This window comes from Thalassophryne amazonica, chromosome 7 (genome assembly GCF_902500255.1).
Source record: "Thalassophryne amazonica chromosome 7, fThaAma1.1, whole genome shotgun sequence".
In the NCBI taxonomy this organism is placed as follows: Eukaryota; Metazoa; Chordata; class Actinopteri; order Batrachoidiformes; family Batrachoididae; genus Thalassophryne; species Thalassophryne amazonica.
The window spans coordinates 83,893,525-83,920,475 of record NC_047109.1 but is presented as its reverse complement, the minus strand read 5'-3'; the positions used below and the strand labels follow the sequence as shown (position 1 = coordinate 83,920,475).

Genomic DNA, 26,951 nt, shown 5'->3' with positions numbered 1-26,951 from the left:
TAGCTGATATTTTCACTTCATAAAACTTCAGACGTGATGTTAATTTAAATAACTTGTCCAAAATTAGTTTGATTAAAATTTTAACCACAAGTTAAAACTGTATGCCTCTGGATGACTTGGGTGATATTGCCAGTGTGTCAACATGGAGTCAAAAGAAATGAGGTTTTTTTTCCTTTTCTATGACCAGTTCTCCTTTGCTTGCAGAGCGGTTTCTTCTAGAACTAGCTCTTTTCTGTTTGTAGAGGATAGAACTGCCCATCTACTACAAAAGCTACATCTGCAAAAATGTTAGCAGACTAAAAATTATCAGAAGATGATGGTTTTCAAAGTTATCTGAAAAGCTAATCCAATAATGAAAACATTATCTTTGATAATTCGCAGTCAGTGGATTAGTGGAACTGTGCCCACCACTGGTCATACAATTTCAACAACGTGTCTCTAACAACTCACCGATACGGTTTGTGTATCACTATCAGTGAGGAGAACATCTTCATAGGCCACTTTGAGTAAAGGAGTAAAAACATGTCCACTTTGGGTTTGTGGAACCAGCTGGAACCTAAAAAACATGTGCATTTGTACAATTACTGTACACACAAATTATAAATACCCAAACTTCATGAGTTAAGGTAAAAAATCTCAGACTTCTTCAGTGCACAGAGAATGCAAATTTTTCTCAAATTCTTGTCACAAATTTGGTAAAAACTTGTATCAACATTCACAAGATAATCCATCCACCTAAAAGGTGTGGTATATCAAAAGACAGGGCTACAGATGCTGTATAAATTTCAGGAGTGGGGGTGGCAAACTAGTAAGTAACTGGTATGGCCACCTTTTGCCTCACATAGTGCAAAACATCTCCTTTGCATAGAGTTGATAAGGTTATTGATTGTGGCTGTGGAATGTGGGTGCACTCTTCTTCAGTGGCAGAAATTGGAACATGCTGCTGTACATGTTAATCTAAAATATCCCAAACATGCTCAATAAGTGACATGTCTGAAAACCATGGAGGCCATGCAAGAACTGGAATGTTTCCAGCTTCCATAAGTTGTAGGCAGATCCTTGCAACTTTGAGCCATGCATTGCCTTGCTGCAACATGAGATGATGGCAGGGGATGAACAGCATGACAATGAGCCTCAAGCTCACCCTAAGTTCAAATTGGCATAAATAAATTGCACCATTGTCTGCCATCTGCACATTGCAGTGGAAACCAGGGTACATTTGTAAAAGACATTTTATGAGACTTTGCCTGGTTAAATAAAGGATACACACACACACACATATATATATATATATATATATATATATATATATATACATATATATATATATATATATATATACATACAACCCCTGGCAAAAATTATGGAATCACCGGCCTCAGAGGATGTTCATTCAGTTGTTTAATTTTGTAGAAAAAAAGCAGATCACAGACATGACACAAAACTAAAGTCATTTCAAATGGCAACTTTCTGACTTTAAGAAACACTATAAGAAATCAGGAAAAAAAATTGTGGCAGTCAGTAACAGTTACTTTTTTAGACCAAGCAGAGGGAAAAAAATATGTAATCACTCAATTTTGAGGAAAAAATTATGGAATCATGAAAAACAAAACAACGCTCCAGCACATCACTATTATTTTGTTGCACCACCTCTGGCTTTTATAACAGCTTGCAGTCTCTGAGGCATGGACTTAATGAGTGACAAACAGTACTCTTCATCAGTCTGCCTCCAACTTTCTGTGATTGCTGTTGCCAGATCAGCTTTGCAGGTTGGAGCCTTGTCATGGACCATTTTCTTCAACTTCCACCAAAGATTTTCAATTGGATTAAGATCCGAACTATTTGCAGGCCATGACATTGATCCTATGTGTCTTTTTGCAAGGAATGCTTTCACAGTTTTTGCTCTATGGCAAGATGCATTATCATCTTGAAAAATAATTTCATCATCCTCAAACATCCTTTCAATTGATGGGATAAGAAAAGTGTCTAAAATATCAACGTAAACTTGTGCATTTATTGATGATGTAATGACAGCCATCTCCCCAGTGCCTTTACTTGACATGCAGCCCCATATCATCAATGACTGTGGAAATTTACATGTTCTCTTCAGGCAGTCATCTTTATAAATCTCATTGAAACGGCACCAAACAAAAGTTCCAGCATCATCACCTTGCCCAATGCAGATTCGAGATTCATCACTGAATATGACTTTCATCCAGTCATCCACAGTCCACAATTGCTTTTCCTTAGCCCATTGTAACCTTGTTTTTTTCTGTTTAGGTGTTAATGATGCCTTTCGTTTAGCTTTTCTGTATGTAAATCCCATTTCCTTTAGGCGGTTTCTTATAGTTCGGTCACAGACGTTGACTCCAGTTTCCTCCCATTCGTTCCTCATTTGTTTTGTTGTACATTTTTAGATTTTTGATGCATATTGCTTTAAGTTTTCTGTCTTGACGCTTTGATGTCTTCCTTGGTCTACCAGTATGTTTGCCTTTAACAACCTTCTCATGTTGTTTGTATTTGGTCCAGAGTATAGACACAGCTGACTGTGAACAACCAACATCTTTTGCAACATTGCGTGATGATTTACTCTCTTTTAAAAGTTTGATAATCCTCTCCTTTGTTTCAATTGACATCTCTCGTGTTGGAGCCATGATTCATGTCAGTCCACTTGGTGCAACAGCTCTCCAAGGTGTGTTCACTCCTTTTTAGATGCAGACTAACGAGCAGATCTGATATGATGCAGGTGTTAGTTTTGGGGATGAAAATTTACAGGGTGATTCCATAATTTTTTCCTCAGAATTGAGTGATTCCATATTTTTTTCCTCTGCTTGGTCTAAAAAAGTAACCGTTACTGACTGCCACAATCTTTTTTTCTTGATTTCTTATAGTGTTTCTTAAAGCCAGAAAGTTGCCATTTGAAATGACTTTAGTTTTGTGTCATGTCTGTGATCTGCTTTTTTTCTACAAAACTAACAACTGAATGAACATCCTCCGAGGCCGGTGATTCCATAATTTTTGCCAGGGGTTGTATATATATATATATATATATATATATATATATATATATATATATATATGAAAGTGCCAAACATCATCAAACGGGAGCATCTGGCCAATCATGCCAGTTACAACGATGCACTGCAGTCAGGTCAAGACCCCGCTGAAGATAATGAACACTCAGGTGAGCTTCCTTGACACAGTTTCTGATAGTTTGTACAGAAATTCAGTGCTAGGCTGTGATGGCTACATGTGGTCTGCAGTTGTGAGGCCAGCTGGTCATACTGACAAATTCTCAGAAATTACTTTGAAGGCAAACTATGGAGGTGAAATGAACATTCATTTTTTTTAGGTTCAGGATTTATTATCTTGGCAAAGTTGAATTGCTCACTAGCACAGACCTTAATACATTTGTGAACACTCTTCAATTTATAATAACTGGGAACAAACATAAAAGTGTTGTATTTATATTTTTAAGGGTAGAAACCTCATTTTCTTGAGGTGGTGTTTGTTTATTATGTTTTTAAAATCTGATTCACCTTATTTTGATATCGCTAACCACACGGATGATTTTAGGCACAGAACTCAAGCTCTTTACTCTTCCACTCAGTGTGTCAATAAGAAACATACGACGAGACAGGAACCAATTCATCATGGTATCTGTGCAAAGATAAAAATGTATTTTTATTAAAACAATGAATACAGAAGAAAACAAAAGGTACAAGGCAGCGAAAGGGAGAGACACACCTTGCAAGCACACCTAAAAATATGTTTTTGACAACATAAATTCATTATATCACTTATACCATGTGATGACAAATGATTAGCTGATCAATATTAGCTTTGATTCATCTCTATAACTGTGTTGGTTTTGCAGACATCCTGGAAAGTGTGTTTTTCAAACAAGTGACAGAATGTCATGTTGTCTTTGAGACATCATCACAGGGTCACCCATAATGTTTGATTCAAATGATTTACTGACTGGTATACACATCACATCATCTGTCTAACGTAGGCTTTCTCAAAGAGTGGTCTGTGGATCACTGGCGGTCTGTGAACAACCCCTATACCGAAAACGTTTAAGAAACACTGCTCTAGCTCTAGTGGCAGTGATATGCTGGAAAATGCATTTTACAAACTCTGTTTTTTACCACCTTAATCTCTGAATGATGAGCTCTAAAAGTTAATCATTTGAAGATAATCACCAAAGAAATATTTCTTATATGCATGATGAAAATCTGCTCACGTATTTCTGAATTATTCTGCACACAACCAAGCACATGCAATTACAATACCCTGCACCACTGCTGTTACACACACTGTAAAGAAACAAACAAAAATTAATCGCACCTTGGTTGATGAAACGTCCATTATACTGTTGGTTCAAGATTAATGTGGGCAGAGGAAGAAGTTCTCTGCTGTCTCCTCCACCAAGGTCCATAAACACATCATAAAACAAGGGCTCAGGATGGGTATACAAGATTTCTGCTACTGACAGATCACACTAGACACACCCAAAGAATATATAAAGTAATATAAAGTAACACTGCAAAGGAATATGAAAAAAAAAACTGTGAAAGAATATTGAGACACTTACACTTGCTTGGTAAGCAGTTCCAAAGCTGAAGGTGGCCTTCTGTCTGGCAGCTGTGTCTGGACACAGCTAAAACAGAACGAGACAAGAGTTTGTTTATAATAATCACAAGACTTTCATATTTTTATGATACTGGATTTGTGTTCCTGTTGGACAGTGAATATACTTCGGTTAGCAATAACACTGTGACCACTATAGGTGAAGGGAATGCCATTGATTATCTCTTTACATTGGCACCTGTCAGAAGCTGGAACACATTAGGCAACAAGTTAACATTAAGGTTGATGTGCTGGAAGCAGGAAAAATGGGGACTCAAAGATTTCAGTGACTTTTCAAGTTCAAGTTCAAGTAGTTTTTATTGTCATTTCAACCATAAACACAGTGAAACGAAACAACGTTCCTCCAGGACCAAAGTTGCTACAAAGAGTATTATTATGATTTATCACGATAAACAATAATAAATACAGTGCGGTTGTGACCATTTTTTATAAAGTGAAAAGCATAGCAGCAGTTATTGACCATAAACATTGCACTCTTAAAATATGAGATTGTGTGTGTGTGTGTGAGTGTTTTCAGTCCAGTCACTGAAATATGTGTGACTGTTCAGACCAGACTCTGGTTGTTAAGGAGTCTGATTATTTAGGGGAAGAAGCTGTTACACTTTGATGAAGGCCAACTTGTGATGGCTCGACAACTGGGCCAGAGCATCTCTAAAACTGCAGCTCTTGTAGGATTTTCCTGGTCTGTATTCATCAGTACAGTAAAGTGGCCCAGGGAAGGAATATCATGAATTGCAATGGGATCACGGGCAGCCAAGGCTCACTGATGCATGTGAGGAGTGAAGGCTGGCCCGTTCCAATACAACAGAGGAGCTACTGTAGCTCTAAGTGCTAAAAAAGCTATAGGAAGGTCTAGCTGAGTTCATGCCTTGAAGGGTCAGGGCTGATTTGGTGGCAAAAGGGGGGACTGACACAATATTAGGCAGGTGGTCACAATGTTATGGCTGATTGGTGTATTAGCTATTAGCTATGTCACTTTAGTGACGGTTCTATAACACGGAAACAAGAGTGGAAAAGTCATTTTTAACAACACACTATAAACAGTTATAAATAATGAACATTGTATTCAGAGTATTCATTCTGAATCATAAATATTTCAATTTACCTGCAGATTATGCCCTCCTACTTTTTCCCATCTGAGGAACTCTCCTTTGACATTATAGACAGCAGCAATTAGCTTAATGTCAGTGTTCTGTTAAACAGACAGAATATGTCAGTTACCTAATGATTCTGCATGACTGTAATGTTACAGCTCAGTCTGAGGACATGCATGATGGAATACTATTATTATAATGCTATTTTTATACAGTTCAGCACATTCTTCCGTGGCAAATATGCAATGTCTGTTTGCCCTTTAACAGTCTGGACCAGCAGACTGAACTTTAAAGCCTGAACTTTGAAGACAAAATTTAGTATGTTCGGAAATAAATGCAAATTTATCTTTTTGATACAGTGCAAATAATAAAGCAATGTCCAGTTATTGATCAATGACAACAAATCATTTTATATAATAAATGAAAAATACAGACATAAAATGTACATGTGACACAGTTATTGGCACACTTTGATTAATTTACAGTAAATCATCACTTTCACAGCCAGTTTTCTTCAGCCAAGTCACAAGATGGATTCACAAGCTTTTCCAAATCACACATGCGCTTGGCTTTTTCCACATGCAAAGGTGTCAACTTAATTTCAGAAAGGGCCAGTAGGATGCAGGTATTCTTTGTAACTACCAATTGCACCAGGTGATTTCATTGACGAACTCTTGCCATCTGCTCAAAGTGATGTTAATCACTTTGGATGTGGGAGGAAGCTGGAGCACACGGAGGGAATCCATGCAAATGCAGGGAGAACATGCAAATTCCACACAAAAAGGCTACAGGTGGGAATCAATCCCATGACCTTCTTGCTGTGAGGCAACAGTGCTAACCACTAAGAGTATGCTGCCCCGTATTTTAAACTCAGCAGTTAAAATTCAGGGGTACCAATCATTCTGACAAGGACAGCAGTTTTTCCACTGTGAAAGACTGAAGTTGAACCATTACCTTGTTTTTTCCCATGAAACTGAACCCAGTGGGAGCTATTCCCTGACCAGTGAAGCTCCTCTGATCACTCTGAAGCACTCGATGAGCGAGTCCTGGTTCATTCCCATAGTAAAGCCATGGAAGATTAACTCTCCTGGAGACAGAGTAACTGTTGGTTAGCATTCACACTGATTGATCAAAATGCTGCTCCTTTCAATGGGGATGTTCTTGGGTAATCACTAATTTAATTATGTGCCCAGTTCTAATCTATGCACCAACAAGCATTCAACAGATTAATCAATGCGTGTTTTGAGGAAATCAATGCAGAAAAGTGGCACTAGTACTCCTAGGAACAACACTGTTTCTGCTTCCATAACTCATTCTTTGATATGTGAAGTACCAGTAGGAGTTGCCCTGGGTTGAGCCCAAAGCAGCTGTTGATCTGAAGATGGTGTTAAAGAGACCACAGGCATCATTGGCTACAGTACTGATTGAGTGCATGTTCATCACACACATGTTCCCGAGAGCTTGGCAGGCTGTCAGATTGGAGAACACCTGTAGGTACACAACACACTGCAACTGAAACACACAGGCGTGCAGAAAACTCTATACACCTCTTTATAACATAGCACAATTGCAAACAGGTCTTGCAGTGCAGCACATAACTGTGTTAAGATAAAACATTACTGATTGCTGTGGAAAAATAAATTTAACAGCAAAATGATTATGTGACAAACTACATTTGTGATGAACCATAACAGAGTTATTGCAATCCAGGCAACCACTTTCCTTCCCTGAGTGGAATAACAGTTAATTTTCTCTAAACCATAGGAATGACACCAGTCTTGCTGTGTGTTGGGGGGGGGCGTGGCTGGATGTTTTGGTGTTCTTTTCTTTTCTTTGCTCTCCAGTTGGCATGAGGGCTGATTTGTCTGTGAAGAAGGTGCTGGCTGAAGAGTCTTCACCCTCATCAACATCATGGAAAGCACCTGTGCTTGGTGCTCACGTGCAACCTGGACGACTTGCAGCTGAAGCAGATAATTGGATGGCGTTCTGCATTTAAGTCATGTGTGATTCAAGCAGAACTGCCGGGAACTCGACCTTGTGACGTTCGTTTGTGAGACGCTGAGGACCGCGCCTGGGTTTTGACACATCGAGCCCGTGAGGCAGGGAGGGGTGAGGACACATGCTGTCAGCACACACGAAAGGTAATTAAGTGTTTAAGTACTTGTTGATAGTAACTTGGTGTTTTGTTACACAGTGTACTGGAATTGTAAAGAGAATTGCGTAGTTTGCTTCTCACTGCTGTGGCGTGAAGGATAAGTGATCCTCCACTTGTTGTGAGAGGCTGCTCATTTGCATAAAGTAAAAGAAAGGACACTGACCTGAGTGTGTTGCTGGCAGCGTGTGTTTATTGGAAGATATAGTTGTATCTGTTGATTTACCTCACCGTCTCTTTGCTTCACAGAGAATCAGTTTGTCGTGTCCACCTGGGGGGTGTTTGGCGGTGGTAGGAAGTCCAGGAGCGCCGGCTTTAATCCTTGCGGGCGCTGGAGAGCGAGCCACGATAACTCCACCAGAGGGACGTTGTTTTTTTTATGTTTTTACACTTTTAAACACAGGTGTATAATAAATAGTTTTTGTTTGGAACCATTTTCTGGTTATTTTTAGCGCTGGGTCCTGTCTGACGCAGGTTCGCTCCTCAATCCGCGTCGACACATAACAAGTCTCCCAGATCAAAACATTGTTTGCAATGCTAGGAGAACAGCATCTTCATTTTTCTACTTCATAATTTTTAATCCGTTTTAATTATAGCTTTTCACAAAAAGTGAAAACATAACATTTCAGTAAAGTTAATGCATTATTTAAAAAATGCAGGGGGGAGCTAGGGGGGTAGTTTTCTCAGACCTATATGAACATACGAGGTCTGTCCAAAAAGTATCAGACCTTTTTATTTTTTTCAAAAACCTTATGGATTTGAATCACGTGTGCTTGCATGAGCCAACCTTGAACCTTCGTGCGCATGCGTGAGTTTTTTCATGCCTGTCGGTTGCGTCATTCGCCTGTGCGTAGGCTTTGTGTGAGCACTGGTCCTCCCCCCTCGTTGGATTTTCATTGCGAGGAAAATGTCTGAACAACTGGAGAAGCGCTGAATCAAATTTTTCCAGAAACTGTGAGAGACAGCCAGGTGGAAACCATTCAGAAGATTCAGACGGCTTTCGGTGGCTTTTCAGTCGAGTGAGTATCCGAGGAATTGTGTAAGAGCTGGACATGTCACAACATGTCCTGTGAGACTTCCAACTTCTGCACGTCTTTCATTACAAAATCTCCTATAACAATGGAATGTGCCGAAAAAGTGCTGATGTCCACCTCTTCTGCAATTTCTCTGGTAGTCAGACGACGTCCTGGATCAACACACAGCGTTCATTTTGGAAATGATCTGGTCGTTTCTGCTCGGAGCGCGGCGCACCCTCCGCCATTGTGCGCCATCTTTAAACCGGTGTAACACTCCTTAATCTGTGTGATGCCCATACTATCGTCACTGAAAGCCGTCTGAATCTTCCGAATGGTTTCCACCTGGCTGTCTCTCACAGTTTCCTGAAAATTTGATGCAACAAAGCTCCAAATGGTTCCACCTCGCAATGAAAATACAACGAGGGGGGTGGACCAGTGCTCACACAAAGCCTGCTCACAGGCGAATGATGCAACTGACAGGCGTGAAAAAAATCACGCATGCGCATGAAGGTTCAAGGTTGGCTCATGCAAGCACACGATTCAAATCCATATGGTTTTTGAAAAAAATAAAAAGGTCTGATACTTTTTGGACAGACCTCGTATACCCAGAGGGGTTGCCATTTTTCCATTAATTGCAGTTAATATTTCAACAGTTATACTGAAATACTGAATCAAACTGTCGTTATCAATAGTATGAAAAATACACAGCTATATAACACATCCTAAATTTCTAAATCTCCTCTTGTGTGTGCATATGTCCATCATTTCTGACTGTATATGAGTGTGATCGTACCTAGATCTAGTTTCTTTTAATGTTAAGCCCCCGTCACACATAGCAAGAATGTGGAAGAACCATTCCGACACGGTAAATATTGCCATAATCTGAAGCAGTCTGGAGGAAAAGAGGTGTGGTCAGCTGTGGTCCGAATGCATCCGGACTGCCTCGTGCACACCTGCAGGATGTAGCCCAAACACATTTCAGACAACAGTCAGATGACACAGACTGCTGTCAGACAGTGCCGACATTGGAGCTGTCACTCACCCACGCAATCAAATCTCCGCTTGTCCTCACATTCCCAGCGCTAAACTGACCTCTCATCAGAGTGTGTCACACGGGCGCATAAGAGTGCAGGAGCTGTTCATTCAGAGAGCGCACAAACAGGTTGACAGCTGTCAGTGATCACCTGATGTTAGTCCCATGAAAAATCCCTTTAGGTGTTTGATCAGTATATACTTGCATTGCTAGATTTTATTTGTCCAGCTGGACTCCTAGCTGCTGCTGAACTGTGCTGGCAGTGCCCCAACTTCCCACATGTGCGCAACATTCAGATGCCGCCAGTGGACTTTCTCTTTTTTAGTTTTTTTTTTTAACTCTTTTTTGTTGTCATTTTACTTGATATGTATCTTAACACAACTGCAGTTGGATTATCGTTGTGGGACGGCACTTCGCATGGGATTTATTCATACCAGAGGTGGATTATTCTTTTGTCAGCTGATCGACGTTGCCAGCACGCAGCGCAGCTGGGTGAAAGGGACTTGACCAGCTGTCTGCACTGTGAAACACGAGGTACCGGAGGTGAGTTACATGTTTATTTTTGTCGTCACATGCTGGGCAAACATTTCCACATCATTCCTGTTACAGACTTAGGAGGTGAACGTGTAATAATACATGCGTTACAGCGGTGATATCCCATTCAGATGTGTTGCGCCGCTGCACTGAGCCTCTGGCGTGCACACAGTGTCACATACATGTTATTACGTAACAATATTTCTTTTGCCCTCCCTGGCCGGGGTCCAGCGTAGATGGACAAACGTGGAACAACATGTCGGCAGACTTTCCTATGACCGATTGATCTCAGAGCTCAATCAACTGTGATCAGATACTTCAGAGGTCACAAAAATGGACATAGAGAGGACTTGTGACCTTGCCAGAAAGATGTGTCGGTATCGATTAATACTCTCTGGTCCCCTCCCCTCCCGGGGTACTGATGAGGCGTTTAGCAGGCTGACATCGTTAAATAGGTGGCAGGCGCAGTTTTGCAGACAGCAAGGTTTTAGCTTTATTGATAACTGGCCTTTGTTCTGGGCCGCCGTGGCTTGCTGATGCCGGATGGCCTCCACCCTACTGGGGAAGCACCGCCATCTTGTCTGCGAACATAGATAGAGCTCTACAGGGAGGGTAACATTACAAATCTACAGCAGGCCACGGAGCAGGTGATTAGAGACCCTGCAAGGCTTATGACAAATGTGGGTGTGGAATCCATTAGCTTAGCTGGGAATTTAGTGCAGAAAATCCACTATGGTGATAGTGCAGTTTATTTGCCAGGGAGGGAATTTCAACAAGTTGAGACTGTGGCCTGTGTCCGTAGTCGTGTCCATAAAAATCATAGAGGGATATGCTTTCCAAACTTAATACCCATTACTATATTGGATGATGTTGAAATTGAGGATAGCCCAGTGGTTGTTCCAGCAATAGCAAAGATTTCGTGTCTGCTACCTACAACGCGCGTGGAATGTCTTAAACCTAAACCTACTTCTAGGCATCTTATATATGCTACTCTGGAACCACCCCTAAACCCAAACAGTTCAACTGTCAACCCCACTGAGGTCCACTGAGACTGGGTCTTATTAACATAAGATCACTGTCCTCAAAATCATTGTTGATCAATGATCTAATTATTGATCATCACTTAGATATGATTAGGCTATGTGAAACCTGGCTTAAACCTACAGCTGTCCTCCCCTTAAATGAGGCCTGCCCACCAGCATATACATTTAGTCACATCCCTCGTGATGCGAAGCAAGGCAGGGGTGTTGCTCTTATTTATAAATCTAGGTTTAGCTTATTAGCTGTTGGGGGTTACAAATATCACTCGTTTGAGCATCTGATTCTCCGCTCTGCTCAGGATATTACACATTGCCAATGTCAGAAGAATAAAAATCAATCGTATTATTTTGTCACTGTATATAGGCCTCCTGGCCCATATTCTGAATTCTTAGATGAATTTGGTGCGCTCATCTCTAACTTGTCAACTAGTGTAAATAACATTCTGAGCATTGGTGACTTTAACATTCATATAAATAAGCCTTCTGATCCCCTCTGCAAATCATTTATGGAAATTGTGGATGCATTAGCATTTCGGCAATGCATTCAGGATTCGACGCACAATAGTGGAAATACCCTGGATCTGGTTCTCGCACGTGGTATTGCTGTCACGAATATTGACATCATGCCTCTTACATCAGTGGTGTTTGATCACTCACTTATTAAGTTTACAGTTTCACTGCTGTGTTTAGTGGAACAACAACCTTATATATCATTACAGCGATGCATCAACTCCTCAACTAAGACTGAACTCGAAGCTAGACTGCCTGATGTCTTAGCTTCACATCTGACAAATACCCAGTCAGTAGACAGACTTGTGGATAGTTTAAACTCAGTGCTCAAAACTACACTCGACATGATTGCACCACCTGTGTTAAAACCGCGCCCCCCCCAAATCACAGTCTCCTTGGTTCAATGATTATCTGCGTGACCTCAAGCATAAAGCAAGAGGTCTAGAACGGAAATGCGCCGTTCAAAATTAGAAGTATTTCACCTTGCGTGGCGTGATGCTATCTTAGACTATAAGCATGCATTAATGGCTACAAAGCGGACTTACTACTCTGATTTGATCAACAAAAACAAGCATAACTCAAAGTTCTTGTTCGACACAGTGGCAACACTTTAGCATGGACAACCACCTGTAGTTCGCTCTCCTTTTACAGCACAAGATTTCTTGGATTACTTTGAGAAGAAAATAGAAGACATCAGGTTAAACATATCCCGGCATGCCTTAATGCAGCCACTACACCGTGCTATTGATGTGGGCGCCACTACTGAGGTATTACCTAGATTTACAGAATTTGACAGTATGCAGGGGTGGTGGCCAAGTGGTTAATGTGCTTGGTTTCAGTTCAGAAGGTTCCGGGTTCAAATCCCACCCCTGCCACATTTCTCCATATAATGTGGAGTTGCGTCAGGAAGGGCATCCGGCGTAAAACTTGTGCCAATTCAACATGCAGATCCACTTTGGATTTGCTGTGGCAACCCCGAGTGCAAACAAGGGAGCAGCCGAAGGGACTTACTTACAGAATTTGACAGTATCTCACTAGGCATGCTGACAAAACTCGTAATGTCAACAAAAAGCACAACCTGTTTATTTGATCCTATACCAACAAAACTGTTTAAGGACCTGTGGCCCAGTCTTGGGCCGACTGGAAATTATTAATCTTTCTTTAACTTCTGGATCTGTTCCTAAATGTTTCAAATCTGCAGTGATTAAACCATTACTTAAGAAACCTAATCTTGACCCTAGTGTACTGACAAACTATCGGCCGATATCAAATCTATCATTTTTCTCTAAAATTCTGGAAAAAGTGGTGTCACGGCAGCTCATAGACTATCTTACTGAGAATAATTTCTTTGAGCCACTGCAGTCTGCTTTTAGAAAATATCATTCCACAGAGACGGCTTTCACTAAAGTGGTGAATGATCTTGTGCTTACAATGAAGTACTTATTGGGTTTTGCATCTGAACTCTTCACATGTGCATCACACTCAGAGCCGCTGGCCATTTTAGACCAACTGTGTGGACTTCCACAGATGGCTGTCAGAATGTTTTGGGACTGAAATACGATACCTTTTGGATGTGCGCTGATTCATAAGTCCAACGCCACTCTGCGTGATTCTGCCTATGTGTGACGGGGTTATTAGATAAAGCCAGTGTATTTTTAAAGGAAAATATGTAAGTTGTGTAATTACTAGGCAAGCTGCTGCTGAGGAGTATAGGTTTTTCATGAACCATGCCGACTGGACCTGGAGCTTCTGCAAAAACAAAACAAAACCTCAATATATCAGTCAGTGACATAAAAAAAAAGGTGATGGGGGTTGTTAAAGGAGGAAACACCAACTCACCAACTGAGCAAAATTGACGTTTGGATTCACATTGGTTGAGAGGCTGCTCAGAGGAGGGAAACATAATCCTCCTGCCTGTGGGGGTGGGGGGGTGGTCATCATCGATTGACAGTGGATGTTATCTCTGAGTATCTAGCTCTTAATGAAAAGCATGTGTATGAAGGATATGTTGATATGTTTGAGAAGGTGGTGAGAATTGAGGGTTGAACTCACCACAACATTACCAGGACTACACACACAGGAGAGGGAGGTGTTAATAAAGGTACCCTGACACCTCTCACACCTGAGCAAGTATTTTGAAGAGAAAGAAACTCAAAGTCAAGTCATCCCTTCTTCATAATACTATGTGAGCATTGCTAATAGACAGTGGTCAAAACAAATTTACGTGCCTTAGCAAAAAATAAACGTCTTAAGCAGGACCTAAAGCAATCATGTAATATGCAATGCAAGTAGGTAGTACTCGATGAAAACGACAACAATTAGATTTGACAAAAGCCATTTTGGTTGATGTTTGGTGAATGTTTGAAGAAACAGCTCCTTATTATGATCAAAATATATTACACGAACACATGCAACAAAAAAGGGCGTATTTGAAGAAAATGAGGAATTACACTGCTCCATCAAAAGCACAATATGCATGTTAGATGATTTTAGCCCAAAACGAGAGGTGCATGTCACAATGTGGATGTTGCTGTTGGTCAGGTTCATCATCTTCTAAACCAGGATGATTCAGAAATGGCTGCCATATAACAGAAAATTTAGTCAAGCAGCCCATCACGCCATATTAAACTTTCTCCAACCAGGCAGGTACAAACATATGTAGACGGTTCAGTACACAGAACTGCACACAGAATACGTGGTACAAATACACAGAATACATGGTACAATGCTGCACAGTATGATTATAGACACGTTCGTAATTTGTTTTCATACTGTAAGTCACCAACATTTCATCTCATGCCCACAGATTGTGTCCCTCAAGTGCAGTGGTGGGCACAGATAACCAAAAAAATTAACTTTGATAACAGATAATCAGATAACTGAAAAGTTATCTTGATAAAGATAAAACAATAAACCACCCAAAAATGTATCGGAAGTTACAGATAACCGATAAATTCAGATATTGTCTCTGGTACATTTACAACTACTAATAAACTGTATTTGAGTTTTAACACCACAATAGCTTCTAGTAATATTAAAAGTGACAACAGACCCAAACAATGAGGCACACTTTTGTGTTTGAACATCCTGCCCACTGCTGGAAGCTCTTGTTTACTGCACAGCTTCCAGCACAGAGGCACCCTGAGAGTAGCCACAAAGCTAGCTCTCTATCAGTCACACCGCTCTGGTCAGGCGGAGGTCTTGGAAAATAAAGTCATGCTGACTTATGGTTTTGATTTATAAATAACATTAAAACCGATAGAATAACTCAATTAATGTCAATTCTGTCATTTGTACAAAGTTAAAATATAACATATATCTTTTAATATTGAATAATGCACTAATTCTGAGGTTTTGTAACAAACACAGACAGATCGCAAAGAATTCTGGGGAAAAGTGCCTCTGCTAAACACTGACTGGTTCAGTCATTCATTATGTAAACCAACATGTTAATGTGACGTGTGTCCTGTGTTGGTGTTTACAGAAACATTTAACAGGTAGGTGCTCAACTGATTTTAAATTTTAAAAATGTTTGTCACTGTTCATCTTTGTTTACTATGTTATCGGTCTAAAAGTTATCGGACAAAAATGTATCGGAAGATAATTAGTCCGATAATGGTTTTTAAAGTTATCTAAAAAGATAATCCGATAATGAAAACATTATCTTTGATTATTATCTGTTATCGGATTATTGGAACTGTGCCCACCACTGCTCAAGTGTCATGATGTACAGGATGGCGGGGTCTTTCACCCCCTTCAGTGCAGGAGGTGTGGCCACACACCCCTGGCCTGCTGTGTCTAAATCGAATAGAGGAAAACAGACAGTTGAAGCCAGTGATGGGATTGCTTAACCCAGAAACTTTGGAAGCATTAATGAAATTGGTTAATCTTCCTTTACATTAACTTTCCAACATTAACTTAAAAGCCAAAGTGTACTGATACATATTTGGACTGAGTGACTGTCTCCGTATGAGGTCAGTCCGCTTTCGAATTAAGACAAAAAATGCCACCAACTTATGATAAAAGCTGATGGTTTGTATGTATTAGTAAAAAATGTAATTTGGAACTCCTTGGTTCTTGGCAAAGAGCATGTCTCGACTACACGCCAGTAAAATTTCTCCTTGTCTCAGTGAGATCCTATTCTCACTCATTCCTGTTTGTGACTGTGCTATGATAAAGAACTGTTCCAAGAAATCTTCCTAAGAGTTCTTGGAACAGTTCTTGGAATTCCATGAATTCTGGTATCAAACAATTGAGAACCCAGCTGTATCAAGTACTGCTTAATTGTAACTGCATTACAACATGCAGCACTTGACCTCTGACCTTTGGATACAACTTATGAACTATGAACAATTCCTGAACAGTGAACTTTATTTCTTAAGAAGAGACCTTTATTTCCTTACCTCTGAAACAACCTGTGTTGAACCTTTTATGAACTGTGACTGATTTGAGGCTCCAGCGTTACGAGTGCATTCACTCACCCTGTTTGTCTTTATTCCCCATAGTTCCTGGTCTCGGAATTAAGCCTTCCACCTGGTCTTGAACCCTGAAATCTTAGTTGATATTATCCTTCAAGACTGGCTCGGAATCCTGCAGCTCCCACATTTCGCCACCAGGAGGCGGGTCATCTCTCCACACTGCAGGCACCCCAGCACAGCACCTTTATTTATTATAAGTAATAATAATTCAGTGTGCATCAATTCAATTGACTGGTGAAATCATGATGCATCGCTCTCTGCCTGCTTGCCTTGTTTTTTTCCGAGGCACATTGAATGCACCATGGACGGAAGCCAGAAAGCACATTTCTACCGCAACAAACATGATGACATCAATAGCCTTTTTGCTTAACCTTATTGGTCCTTCAGTTCGGGACACCAGAGTAGCCGGTGTTTTTGAGTGTTATTGGGAAAATTAATATTTCTCTACACTGATTGCAGACTGCGCAGGGTCTGCTTGAAGCAACAATGCAGCGCTTCGACCCGCTGTTCACTGGTTTTCAGAAGCAAGTCCACAATTTCTTCATTAACCCCTCTCAAAGCCATTTAAAGATATCAATCATGAGTCACCTTTGTGTGGATTAAAGACACGAAGTGGGACTCTTGTCTTGTTGTGGGCAAGAAATGAGAATCGTACTGGCCGTTCCACACTGGAGTTTTACGCAATGGTTCTCTGGCGTGAGCACCAGCTGGTGCATAAACTGAAGTTACAATAATAATAATATCTCTGTTTTGTAGGACTAACTGCAAAGCTCCAAAGAGACATGCAGATTTCGGCTAGGAATTAATAACTTCAGAGGGAATCACCATTTTAAAATCAAATGACACCTCTTTCCAAACGTTATAATACAAACAAACTACAACCAACCAAAACCATTTTTCCTCCAAAATGTTATGTCCTCCCATTTTTTATGAATTACGTCCTGGCGTTGCAGCGCAGCCGGCTGTTAAGAGCTGAGCTCAGGGGCTATGGAGTTACATTTGTGTCATTAATATCTGAAAGAAAATGCTTTTGACAAAAACTACAGATGTTGTTATTTCTATTTCTGTCCAGAGATCAAGGATCCATTATGTACATCAAGGATCCAGTGGACCATGTACAGATTTATTGATTTTATTTATGTCAGAGATCAAGGATCCAGTGACCAATTTCACATTATTTACTATAAGGCTCAATAAAATGTTGTGACATAGAAAATCTGGTAAAGCCTACTTTTAGCACACAGAAAATTCACAAGAGGTATTGATAAGGGAATCGATAAAGAATAGGATCAATAAGCTGAATCGATAATAGCATCGATATCGATAAAACTGAACTGAATGGCCATCAAATGCATATCAAATCGCATCAAAACCGGAACAGGGGTGAATCGTATTGTATCGTATCGCATCATCAGTATCGTCATGTATCGCTATATGTATTGTATCGCTGGTAATATATTGAGGTGCGTATCGAATCATTGTATCGCTGGTAATATATTGAGGTGCGTATCGAATCATTGTCAGTGATGAGATTCCCGTGCCTACTCCACACGTCGCACGACATAAAAACAAACAAAAAACAAAAACAAAACAGTGCAATGCACAGTAAATTCATCCCAAGGTGAATGATAACAGATAAGAGATAAGAGATGGAATCCAATTTCTAAACATTTAAAGAAAAAAGGAAGTTTACATTACACTTTGTCTCAGTGTTGGTGGCTTTCGGCAGCTCTCACGCTGTTCACTGATAAAGCTACTGCCTGTAAAAACAGAACTCGAACCTGAACCGTGACATCGCAACAATTTATTTTTAGCAAATATGTTTAGCGTGATACTTATTAACAGAAAATGTGAATTTTGAATATAATTGTAAAAATGTGTTTTATTTAACGCTTACAATGACACTACAAAAAGATTTACAAGAGGTCCCTTTTAATCTGAGCAGGACAGCGCTGCCATCAGACAGTATAGCTCTGTGAGACAAAGTGTAAATGTAAAACTTTATTCATTAAAGGTTTATGAAGTGATTACATCTTTTGTCATTCACCTTGCGTATGAATTTATCTGTGCAGGGTGTTGTGTTTTTTGTCTGTTTATGTTGTGCGACATGTGGAGCCAGACTCCCTTCAATATTTTTTTTTTTGCCCATTTAAGTGGTTTTACTTTAATACAAATCATGACATCTCATTAAAACATCACTCTGTGCCCTATTTGTAATCACTGTACACAGTGTTGTTATTTGGTGGCCATCTCATCAATGAAATTTTATACTAATTTATATAGAACGTCAGTTTATAAATTGGTGGGGTTTTCTGTCTAAACTTGAATGTGCACCGATCTCATCCGGGGACAGCGATGCAACACAAATACGTATCAGTATACTTTCACTTTTAGGTTCATGTTTTGAAAGAAAAAGGTAAATTAACCAATTCCATTCGTGGTCCCAAAGTTTGTGACTGGAATAATCCCGTTCACTTCCTTTAACTGCCTGATTTGCTGTTTCCTCTTTTCACCTCAGAAACACAAATAGCTGAGTGAGGGGTGTGGCCACGCCTTCGGCACAGAGCATGAGACCAGAGTGTAAAAATGACATAAAATGTCAGTGACTTACAGAAATGAAGAAGCACATCTCTATAATCATACTGTGCAGAATCGTACCTTGTATTCTGCGTGCAGTTCTGTGGACCGAAGCATTGCATGTTTACCGTATGGTTCAATACAAACACATGTATTGTGACACCCGTAATATATACAACCCCTGGCAATAATTATGGAATCACCGGCCTCGGAGGATGTTCATTCAGTTGTTTAATTTTGTAGAAAAAAAGCAGATCACAGACATGACACAAAACTAAAGTCATTTTCAAATGGCACTTTCTGGCTTTAAGAAACACTATAAGAAAATTGTGGCAGTCAGTAACGGTTACTTTTTTAGACCAAGCAGAGGGAAAAAAAATATGGACTCACTCAATTCTGAGGAATAAATTATGGAATCACCCTGTAAATTTTCATCCCCAAAACTAACACCTGCTTCAAATCAGATCTGCCTCGTTTAGTCTGCATCTAAAAGGAGTGATCACACCTTGGAGAGCTGTTGCACCAAGTGGACTGACATGAATCATGGCTCCAACATGAAAGATGTCAATTGAAACAAAGGAGAGGATTATCAAACTCTTAAAGAGGGGTAAATCATCACGCAATGTTGCAAAAGATGTTGGTTGTTCAGTCAGCTGTGTCTAAATCTGGACCAAATACAAACAACATGGGAAGGTTGTTAAAGGCAAATATACTGGTAGACCAAGGAAGACATCAAAGCGTCAGACAGAAAACTTAAACCAATATTGTCTCAAAAATCGAAAATGCACAACAAAACAAATGAGGAACGAATGGCAGGAAACTGGATGTCAACGTCTGTGACCGAACTGTAAGAAACTGCCTAAAGGAAATGGGATTTTACACACAGAAAAGCTAAACGAAAGCCATCATTAACACCTAAACAGAAAAAAACAAGGTTACAATGGGCTAAGGAAAAGCAATCGTGGACTGTGGATGACTGGATGAAAGTCATATTCAGTGATGAATCTCGAATCTGCATGGGCAAGGTGATGATGCTGGAACTTTTGTTTGGTGCCGTTTCAATGAGATTTATAAAGATGACTGCCTGAAGAGAACATGTAAATTTCCATAGTCATTGATGATATGGGGCTGCATGTCAAGTAAAGGACACTGGGGAGATGGCTTGTCATTACATCATCAATAAATGCACAAGTTTACGTTGATATTTTAGACACTTTTCTTATCCCATCAATTGAAAGGATGTTTGGGGATGATGAAATTATTTTTTCAAGATGATAATGCATCTTGCCCATAGAGGCAAAAACTGTGAAAACATTCCTTGCAAAAAGACACATAGGGTCATGTCATGGCCTGCAAATAGTCTGGATCTTAATCCAATTGAAAATCTTTGGTGGAAGTTGAAGAAAATGGTCCATGACAAGGCTCCAACCTGCAAAGCTGATCTGGCAACAGCAATCACAGAAAGTTGGAGGCAGACTGATGAAGAGTACTGTTTGTCACTCATTAAGTCCATGCCTCAGAGACTGCAAGCTGTTATAAAAGCCAGAGGTGGCTGCAACAAAATAATAGTGATGTGCTGGAGCGTTCTTTTGTTTTTCATGATTCCATAATTTTTTCCTCAGAATTGATGTGATTACATATTTTTTTTCCCTCTGCTTGGTCTAAAAAAGTAAACCGTTACTGACTGCCACAATTTTTTTCCTGATTTCTTAAAGCCAGAAAGTTGCCATTTGAAATGACTTTAGTTTTGTGTCATGTCTGTGATCTGCTTTTTTCTACAATTTAAACAACCTGAATGAACATCCTCCGAGGCCAGTGATTGCATAATTTTTGCCAGGGGTTTTGTGTGTGGTGTGTGTGTGTGTGTGTGTGTGTGTGTGTGTGTGTGTGTGTGTGTGTGTGTTTGTGTGTCTGTGTGTGTGTGTGTGTGTGTGTGTGGTGTGTGTGTGTGTGTGTGTGTGTGTGTTGGGTGTGTGTGTGTCAAACACAGAAGTAAAGCCTCGACGACATAACTTTCACGCTCTTCAGTCAATTACCTGTCTCCACTGCTGTTAGGCACTGAAAAAGCAGGCTTACTTCCATTACACTTGTCACACCTGGCCTCATCTAAGGCATTCCCTTGAACATCCCGCTCCACTGTAGAGAAAAACCATTCAGCATTCACACAAACAAAAATAAAATGTGAATTCAATAATATGTAGATGGGGGGTTCTATAACAACAGCCATTTTGAAGTCTCAGCAGTGAAAATGTGGATTTATCTTAAAAGTTGTCATCTGATGGTGTATTAAATATAAATTCAGGGTTCTTACACAAGATAAGATTACAAAAACATGAACGAATAAAACTTATGATGCAATTAAGAGGTCCAAACACCATTTCTGTTCATGTCCCTCATCTGTGGTCTCAATCCTGAAATATGTGAAATGTTAGTTCAATTACAATGCGACTTCATTTCAAATGTAAATGTTTCACATACAAAATACTTCATAGTAAAGTGAAATCATTTTTCCCCTTACTTATCATTTGCATAATTTTTCCTCCATCTAACTTAGCTGTCCCTTACTTTTAAGTCCTTATCACATCACCTAATCATTCAATTTTTTTTTATATTATTTCATTCATTTAAAAGAAAAACAGAAAAGCAAAAACCAAAGCACCAACAATACCAGAATGAAAAGGAGCAGAAAGAAGAACAAGTTTATGATTCTGCCCCTTTTAGCAATACAATCTTTTCAATATACAGCATCATAGTCAACATTATTTAACAGATTGCATTTCTTTAACTTGTCACATACCACTGACCCATTTCATAATTATGACCATTAATTAATACATTACATCACTGACAGGTTACATTTAAACTTAAGACACTCCAAACATTATTAACAGTTTACTTTTTTTTTTTTTTTACTTTCTTGCAGCCCACTGACTTACTTCATAGTTTCATACTTACTTAATACATCTAATTTAATATGTTTTTAAATAATTTAAGCGACCTTAATTCTTTAATTTCTTTATTAAGATTGTTCCATAATTTCACACCATTTATTGCAATACTCCTTTCCTTTACTTTGGTTCTAAATCTTGGTTTTTTAAAGACTTCTATTCCTTTCAATTTATAACTACTTACTCTTTTTTCAAACATAGTTTTTGAATGTTTGTTGTAAAGTATTTTTATTAACTTGGTACATCGTTTGTAATACTTTCAAATCGACTAAATCATGAAATTTAAGTACCCTATACTTAATAAACAATGGATTAGATGGATCTCTAAAACCACTGTTACTAATCACTTTTAAAGCTCTTTTCTGCAAAATAAATAAAGGTTGTATATAGGTTGTATATGTTGATCCCCAGATTTCTACACAGTAAGTTAAATATGGGACAATCAATGAATTGTACAATGTTAATAAACCATAACTATTTAATGAATATTTTACTTTATGCAAAACAGCAATGGCTTTCGCTATTTTTCCTTTTATGTAATTTATGTGTGACTTCCATGTAAGATCTTCATCAATCATGACTCCTAAAAATTTCATTTCTTTTACCCTTTGTATATCCATTCCATCTATTTGTAATGACACATTATTTTTTTTTCGCTCTATCATTAAACAATATGAAATTTGTCTTATTAATATTTAGTGACAATCTGTTTATATCAACCAATGTTTAACTTTTTCCAACTCTGTATTTATCACTTGTGCTACTTCCTGTATATCTGATCCAGAGTAAAACAGCGTTGTATCATCAGCAAATAAAATGCTGCCAAGCACATTGGATACATTCACAAAATCATTTGATATACAAAACTAAACAGTTTGGGGTCAAGTACCGATCCTTGTGGTACTCATAAATAATGTTACACAATTCTGATTTGGTATTATTTATCTGAACAAACTGTTTTCTATTTTCTAAGTAGCTTTTTTACCCACTGATGTGCAACACCTCTTATTCCATATTGTTGTAACTTGTGGAGCAATCTTGAGTGGTCTATAACATCAAAGGCCTTTTTCAGGTCAATAAAAATACTTACAAAATAATCCTTATCTATTGTTGTTGATATTTTCTCTATTAGTTCCATAATTGCCATAGCTGTCGAATGTTTTGTTCTGAATCCATACTGAGCATTATTTAAAATATGATGTTTCTCAATAAATTTATCCAATCTTGTTACAAAAACTTTTTCCATAATTTTAGAAAACTGTGGAAGCAATGATACTGGCCTGTAATTAGAAAAATTATGTTTGTCTCCATTTTTATATAATGGGACTACCTTAGCAATTTTCATTTCATCTGGAAAAACCCCAGTTGACAGAGACAGATTACAAATATAAGTAAATGGTTCAATAACAATTTCTATTATACTTTTTACAGTCATCATGTCTAAATCTTCATGGTCAGTTGATCTTTTGCTTACACAGTTTTTTACAATATTTCTTATTTCATCTTTTTCCACATTGTCCAGGAAAATACTATTGACCGTATTTACCAATGTACATAATTTATCTTCTATTATTGGTTTATTTCCCACCAGACTTGACCCTACATTTGAAAAATAATCATTAAACCCATTTGCAACTTCTTTTATATCATATATCTCTTTATTTTCCTTAACAAAGTAATTTGGAATAGTTTCTTTCGTTCCATCACTATCAATCACACTTTTTTATAATTCCCCATGTTACCCTCATATTATCTTTACTCTTATTTAGTTTTTCACTGTAATAATCTTTTTTTTGTTTCCTAATTATTGTTAATAGTTTATTTTTATATTTTTTGTATTTCTGTTTCTGATTCCTTTGTTTGCAATTTTAAAAAGCACCTGTATAAATAGTTTTTCTTTGCACAAGCATTTTTTATTCCCTTTGTCAGCCATGGTTTAATGTACAATTTAGTACATTATTTTGAAAGGTGCTTCTAATAGGTCTACTTTCTGATTAGTTTACAACCTCAATAATAAAAGTCTGCTAAATTAATACCTCTTGGGACACTGGCAATCAAAACTGAACCCTCATTATATTTGTAGAATCTGTATGGAGGGCCAGTGAATCAGGCTATATAACAGTATATTGCAAATTCTGCAAAATATACATAACATGTCACATTTGACATGTTTATGTATATGTTACGTTACATTAAGGTTAGACCTTACTCATGTGAAGCGCCTTGAGGTAGCTTTGTTGTGATTTGGCACTATATAAATGAAATTGAATTTGCAAATGTAGAAGAGCACAAAATCAACTACAATAAGATCACAGAGATGCAGAGAAGAAATGAGAAAAGACCTAGCCAAATAATGAAGATTATCTCTGGTAAGAAAACAGTGTTACAAAAAAAAAAAATAATAATGAAAAGAGAAAGGAGTGTTTGTACAGACAGTTGACATCTACGTATGACCGTCAAAATTTTTCATGGCACAGTGAAAACTTTGAAATATATGTTTTTTTATTGGGAATTTTTTTTATGACAGCATGTATTGTGATGAACAAAGCTTGATAAAAAAAAAAAAAAAAAAAAACTGTAAAAACACTGAGTTATTGATTTTACTCTAAAAACTGCTCTGTCTTTACTGACTCACCCAGGATATCACCTGATGGGCACTGACACCTCCCCTCATCAGTGACACTGCCTGGACATCGAATGCACTCAAATCCATCTGATGTCACTGCCTGTAAAACAATGAAAATAAAAGAGAGCGCATGTCAATAAAAAAACTGTTACAGCTAGCATTACAACAAAATGGTACAATACAAAAAGGTTCAAACAATATTGTACATACAGATGCTTCATTTGGACATATCTCACAGGTAAGTGACACTCCATTGGTGGTGAGAACACGGAATCCACTTTTGCAAATGCAGCTCAGCCCTGAAAGAAATGTGGTTAACACGATAATGTTAACCGGGCTACAAAATTCTCAGAATGAACAAATTTACAAACAGATTATGTTATGCTTGGTGCTGTGGCTGCAGTACAAGTGCATCACATAGCGGTGTCACACGTTCCAACTTTTTGTTAAATTGCTTCCTAAAAGCAGCTCTTGTTATTTATGTTATTGATAACCAACAGCATTACGAGATCTATTAGAAAAGTATCCCACCTTATTATTTTTTTCAAAAACCATATGGATTTGAATCACGTGTGATTACATCAGACATGCTTGAACCCTCGTGGGCATGCGAGTGTTTTTTTACGCCTGTCGGTTACGTCATTCGCCTGTGGGCAGTTTTTGAGTGAGGAGTGGCCCACCCGCTCGTCGATTTTTTCATTGTTTAGGAATGGCTCAGAGACTGCTGCTTTGTTTGATCAAAATTTTTTCAAAACTGTAAGGGACAACTGAGTGGACACCATTCGATAAATTCAGCTGGTTTTCGGTAAAAATTTTAACGGCTGATGAGAGATTTTGGTCTGGTAGCGTCACCGTAAGGACGGCCCACGGTGCCTGACGGCGATCTGTGCTTCGAGGTGGCAGCGTCTCGCCGTTTCAAGTTGAAAACTTCCACATTTCAGGCTCTGTTGACCCAGGAAGTCGTCAGAGAACAGAGAACTTTCAGAAGAAGTCGGCATGAGGAGTTTATTCGGACATTCCATTGTTAACAGACATTTTGTAATGAAAGAACGTGCGGGCAGAGTCGCATGTCGGGCCGGACCCGACCGCGGGGGGTCGCGACAGGAAAAACACCTCCGTTGGAAACCTTAACGGGCAAGTTGGAACATGCCCAAGCTGTTAAACAATTTCTCAGTTACTCACTTGTTGAAAGCCATCAAAAGCCACCTGAATTTTACAAATGGTTTTCAACACGGAGGTGTTTTTCCTGTCGCAGCACACACAGATTCGCGAATTTGCGCGCACGGCTTTCATTACAAAATGTCCTTAAACACTGGAATGTCCGCATAAAGTCCTCATGCCGGCCTCTTCTGAATCTTCTCTGTTCTGTCACGACGTCCTGGGTGAATTAAGCCTTAAATTAGGATGTTTTCAGGTCGAAACAGGCTGACAACGGCGCCTGGAAGCGCTGCGCGACGTCCCGCTCCGTGGGAAGTCCTTACACCGACAGAAACACCCCATAATCGCTCATCAGCCGTTAAACTTTTCACCGAAAACCAGCTTAATTTCTCGAATAGTGTCCACTCGGATATTTCTCACAGGTCCAGAAAAAATTTTGATAAAGCAACGCGTGCCGAGTGAGTAACTGAGAAATTGTTTAACAGCTTGGGCATGTTCCAACTTGCCCGTTATGGTTTCCAACGGAGGAGTTTTTCCTGTCGCGACCCCCCGCGGTCGGGTCCGGCCCGACATGCTACTCTGCCCGCACGTTCTTTCATTACAAAATGTCCGTTAACAATGGAATGTCCGAATAAACTCCTCATGCCGACTTCTTCTGAAAGTTCTCTGTTCTCTGACTTACTGGCTCAACAGAGCCTGAAATGTGGAAGTTTTCAACTTGAAACTGCGAGACGCTGCCGCCTCGAAGCGCAGATAGTCGTCAGGCGCCGTGGGCCGTCCTTACGGCGACACTACCAGACCAAAATCTCTCATCAGCCGTTATAATTTTTACCGAAAACCAGCTGAATTTATCGAATGGTGTCCACTTAGTTGTGCCTTACAGTTTTGAAAAAATTTTGATCAAACAAAGCAGCAGTCTCTGAGCCATTCCTAAACAATGAAAAAAATCGACGAGAGGGTGGGCGACTCCTCACTCAAAGACTGCCCACAAGCGAATGACGTAACCGACAGGCGTGAAAAAACTCTCGCATGCCCACAAGGGTTCAAGCATGTCTGATGTAATCACACGTGATTCAAATCCATATGGTTTTTGAAAAAAATAATAAGGTCGGATACTTTTCTAATAGACCTC

The 26,951-nt window shown here is 39.2% G+C and overlaps 1 protein-coding gene across 2 annotated transcripts in view; it reads right to left on the bottom strand.

Annotated features, from left to right (window-relative positions):
- The window catches only part of tmem67 (transmembrane protein 67), a 55,508-nt gene that overhangs the window by 11,789 nt on the left and 16,768 nt on the right, over positions 1 to 26,951 (bottom strand). For both annotated transcript variants that reach the window (XM_034174876.1, XM_034174877.1), the window contains exons 2-14: positions 24,872 to 24,960; positions 24,671 to 24,761; positions 21,124 to 21,223; positions 14,085 to 14,154; positions 13,872 to 13,946; positions 13,719 to 13,781; positions 7,081 to 7,235; positions 6,702 to 6,834; positions 5,759 to 5,845; positions 4,598 to 4,663; positions 4,351 to 4,504; positions 3,540 to 3,660; positions 451 to 556 (exon numbers count right to left, since the gene is read on the bottom strand). In XM_034174876.1, the coding sequence (XP_034030767.1) occupies positions 451 to 556; positions 3,540 to 3,660; positions 4,351 to 4,504; positions 4,598 to 4,663; positions 5,759 to 5,845; positions 6,702 to 6,834; positions 7,081 to 7,235; positions 13,719 to 13,781; positions 13,872 to 13,946; positions 14,085 to 14,154; positions 21,124 to 21,223; positions 24,671 to 24,761; positions 24,872 to 24,960 (1,310 nt within the window). The remainder of the gene's footprint in view (positions 1 to 450; positions 557 to 3,539; positions 3,661 to 4,350; positions 4,505 to 4,597; positions 4,664 to 5,758; positions 5,846 to 6,701; positions 6,835 to 7,080; positions 7,236 to 13,718; positions 13,782 to 13,871; positions 13,947 to 14,084; positions 14,155 to 21,123; positions 21,224 to 24,670; positions 24,762 to 24,871; positions 24,961 to 26,951) is intronic.